At 48.1% G+C, this 4,266-nt stretch overlaps 1 protein-coding gene across 1 annotated transcript; it reads right to left on the bottom strand.

Moving 5' to 3' along the window:
* Positions 1-278: 278 nt before the first annotated feature.
* Positions 279-1,883, bottom strand: LOC132045786 (uncharacterized). Its single transcript, XM_059436368.1, has one exon. It carries the CDS (start codon positions 1,881-1,883, stop codon positions 279-281), a length of 1,605 nt encoding a protein of 534 aa, XP_059292351.1.
* Positions 1,884-4,266: the final 2,383 nt, after the last annotated feature.

Below are 4,266 nucleotides of genomic sequence, written 5' to 3' on the forward strand. Positions count from 1 at the left end.
CTTTTGAGAAGCAAATCTTGTATTCTCTAATGATATGGGCTACTAGCCCAGCCAGGTCCTCACTGCTTGTACCGGTTGGGATGTGTGCTTCGTCCAATACCCTCATGAGAGCCTGCCTGTGTGATGAAAAGTTGACTAGCAATGACAGCACCGATATTTGTACGGGTGTTTTCTTCAAATCCTCAATAATGGAGTAATATTTTGGCTATATGCGCCGCCAGAAATCCTCAGTTTCTCCTTCAATTATCGCTCTCTTTTGGGTGCTTTCCTTTCTTGCATCATTCTGAGCTAACTTTTCGGGAGTGTAACTTCTTCCGGATCATGTCATGCCTTGGGCCATGGCCGCTTGTGCAGTAATGGACTTTGTAGGACCGTCCGGCTGTGCCACCTGAGCCACCACGGGTGCTGGAATCAAGACTTTGAATCTCGATGTCATTGCCGTGGCTTCCGATGTTGGGACCATTTGGGCGTTCCTGGAATGAGAGGGAAGCCAGTGTGTGTTCCAAGGATTCGACCACTTTAGGGATTAACGCTCTGCAAGCTTTCCAATCCTCATTCTTTTCGATCATGTGGATTCTGCTATTTTTGTGGTTGGGCAACGGGTTTGTGTTCACATTGAAGGCTGCAGTTTGCAAGACGATTTCTCTCTTGTCAGTCAGATCATGGATTTTATGCTTGATATTTATACAATCTTTGGTGATGTGCCTGTTTCCTCCTGAGTGATAGGCATAGATTAGATCAGCCCGGTAGAATCTATTTTTCGGCTGTGCTGGTTTTGGCGAAACCTTCCGAATCAGACCCGCGGCCAATAGCCTTTCAAAGAGTCGAGCCCTAGGCTTGAGAAGTGTGGTGAAATCCCTTACTGGCCTCCTTTCGAAAGCAAGACGTGAAGCATTGTATGTTGGGGGTGGCGGTTGGTTTTGATAGTTTTGAGGGGGTTGATAGGCTTGTGGTGGGTTATTTGGGCGATAATTCTGTTGGGGTGGTGCTTGGTAGGTGGGGGCGGACATATGGACACTAGGCGGAGCCGTGTAAGTTGGGACGATGGTGGTGAAGTTAGGCTGTGCGTAGTACACAGGCGTTGGATAATTTATGAGGGGTGTGGCTATAGGGGTGGATAGCGGTTCTTTTGGGCTTGGATTTGGAGTATGAGATATGTTGGCCATGTCTTCTTTCTTCTTGCGGAAGGTTCCTGTAGCAGCTTTCCCTGATGATTTGTTGAAGATGCTGACTATTTTCCCATATTTGAGGCCATCTTCTATAGCCTCTCCCATTTTGACCAATTCAGCAAACGGTCTTCCAGCCATGAATAACATTTTGTCGTAGAAATCAGGTTCGTGGGACTTGATGAACACAGAGACTAGCTCCCCTTCACACATCGGAGGCTGCACACGGGCCGCCTCGGCCCTCCACCTACTGCCAAATTCCCTGTAGTTTTCTGTTGATTTCTGTTTGACTTTTTCCAGGTAATAGCGGTCTAGCACTGTTTCGACGTTGAAGTGAAACCTTTCCATGAAGGATTCTGCTATGTCTTCCCAGACGTGCCATTTCCATATATCTTGAGTTGCGAACCATTCAGCGGCTTCTCCAGTCAGACTACGACTGAATAGTCGCATGATTAGCGGTTTGTTTTTCTTTACTCCAACCAGTTGATCACAATAGGATCGGAGGTGTGCCTTGGGATTACCCGCTCCGTTGAACATTTCAAATTTCAGGATTTTGAACGCCTCGGGTAAGTCCAGATTTGGATGCATGCATAGGTCATCATATCTTGGGCCTGTAGCCTTTCTTGCAGATCTATTGGACTTCTCTAGTAATTCTTTCATCTTTTTCTCCATATCTCCTTCCCGCTTGTCCTGTTCGGCTCTCCAGTCTTTTTTCATTTCTTCGTAATGGTCTAGCTCTTTGTTCCCCGAAAAGCACTCGCTGGGGATATTGGGAGTAAAGAATGAGACCTGGTGGGTGGTGTGGTTGAGCCGGGCAGTGGTGGTTTGCCTAATTGGCGGAGCTGGGGCACGCAATTGGCCTGCTAGACCAACAAAATAGGGAACTTGGTAGGAAGGGACTGAGTGGGTGGTCCTCGGAATTTAAGTATATTTTGCTGGGAAGGGGTACGGTGAGAGGTTCCAAGTGATTTGGGTTGGTGGAGCTTAGTGGAGGTGGGATAGTTCCTGGCGGGTATACGGGGAAATGATCGGGCATTGGCGAGCTCAGGGAAGGGAATGGAGGAGGAGGCCTCCTTTCCTCCGTCGAGGCGTCCTTGCCTGTTTTCGTTGCTTCGCTCCTGGCTACCTTTTCTTAGAGCTCCGTCATGGCAGTCAGTAACGTTGCTATCACATGCTCTTGAGATGACACCTCCTGTGCGCTTGGGTATCTCCTTCGTGGAGAGCGAGCTCAGTTTCATTCTCGGGAGTACCAGTCATTTTCTCTTTGCCTTTGTCTGATAGGGACCCTAACGCAGCTTTTGATCTTGTGAAGTATGCCAGCTTTCAATGCTACACTAATCAGCCTCGTTCTATAAGACGAAAATAACTCAACGGTAGATAATGTTAGTTACCGGTCATACAGTATAAAACAAGATATCACAAATTGGTATTTAAAGCGCACATAACATGTAAAGTCATACATTAAGCTTGAACACCTTCGATCCGCTGTCTTAAAGGCTCGGATGTTCATGGGTTTTTGATATTTGGGTGGATCTTGGTCCAATGGGCTTTATGGCTGACTTACCATGGGAAACTCTCCCTTGCTATAAAAGTTAATCAAATAGGGGGGGGGGGGGGAGGGATTGTAATTTATATTATCTAGGGGCCGAGTCGTACGTAGACTGCCTACGTATCCTACCAGGGGAATTCAGGCCATGTCATAGTTCGTTTTACAAAAAAAGGATACATATATCTAAAGTATCCTTTAGACTAAACCTAGCTAGAGACATCCCCGGACCAGGCCCGGTTAGGGCTTCCCGCCTATCCCTCCATAGGGACGTCAGGTCGTCGCGTTCCTTACAACATTTATGGGGAAGTAGGAACCTTTTATGTGCAAAAATGGGGACACCTATTATCTACCCAAAAATACAGCTCTGCAAGTCGTTGTCCTTACGAACTCGCTCTCCTTTTTGTCCTCTTTCCTTCTTAGTACTGCGGTGTACTGATCTTATGTTCCAGTTCGAGCTTGAAGGCGTAGCACTCTTCTATGTCGTGCCCCATAGCTCTTGTATGATACAGACAAAACTTGTTCCTGTTAGGCCCTAATGGTGTGGGTTCATGGGCAGGTTTCACGGGTCTAATCTTCCTTATACTAGCTAGAGTTGAGAGTATGCGGGCGTATGATTCCTCGAAGACCGTGAAATCGTATCGCGCATTTGCATGCCAGCAGTGACTCCTTCCCCAGGAATGATAGGATCATGAACTAATAGGGTGTGTGGCCCCCATAGAGTCTTGATGATCTTATCATCAATCAGACTGTAAATTCTCTTTCTCAGACCCAAGCACTCATTTAGGGTATGACCAGCATGGTTGCGGTGGAACGGATATCTCTTGTATGCATACACTAACTCAGGTGGCGGTAACCTAACCCTGGTGGTGCAAGGCACTCCTGTGGCGACCATCCTTTCGTACACCTCCTTACAGGTGACAGGCCGTGGGGCCACCCTGAATGGGGAGGAATGGGCTTTGAAGGCGATTCCCCACCAAGCAGGTTCAGAGGGGCCTACCCTTCCAAAATTCTCAGATGCCATGGTGGAGGTGGCAGGCACCATTGTGGGTGATAGTGCATAAAAGTCAGACCCCTCGTTGGTCGGGGCATAGTAGTCAGATTCTTCATTTGCCTCGTTCTCAAACTCTGCGAACTTAGGGAACATCTCGAATGGTTCTTCTTCCCCCCCCCCCCAACTTCCACGTCAACCGGTTCTGATTCCTCTCTCTCCATATTCTGAGGATCCTCCTCCTCTTCTTCGGGCTCTTCCTCCTCTACCTGTTCAGAGGCTTCCTGTTGAGGTTCTGACTCCTCTTGTGGGTCTGTCACCCAATGATCTGATCCAGCTCCTTGGCTTTCCTCTCTTCCTCCAGAGGTCCTTTCCCTAGGAGTCACGGGCCTCCTCTCTAGAGGTATATAGTTTAGCACTAACTCCCTTACTTCCTCTGGGACATTCCCATAGTACTGCTCTTGGGGTATGCCTTCGGGTGGATTCCCAACCATCTCCAGTAGTCGGTCCACCTCTTCAATTTTCCTCCCAATCTCTTGGAGGTGCTTCTCCATTTGTAGTAC

This window comes from Lycium ferocissimum, unplaced genomic scaffold (genome assembly GCF_029784015.1).
Source record: "Lycium ferocissimum isolate CSIRO_LF1 unplaced genomic scaffold, AGI_CSIRO_Lferr_CH_V1 ctg793, whole genome shotgun sequence".
NCBI lineage: Eukaryota > Viridiplantae > Streptophyta > Magnoliopsida > Solanales > Solanaceae > Lycium > Lycium ferocissimum.

Bases quoted from the DNA above. Each gene is read 5' to 3' on its own strand.
- LOC132045786 (XM_059436368.1), bottom strand. From the start codon at position 1,883: ATGAAAAAAGACTGGAGAGCCGAACAGGACAAGCGGGAAGGAGATATG.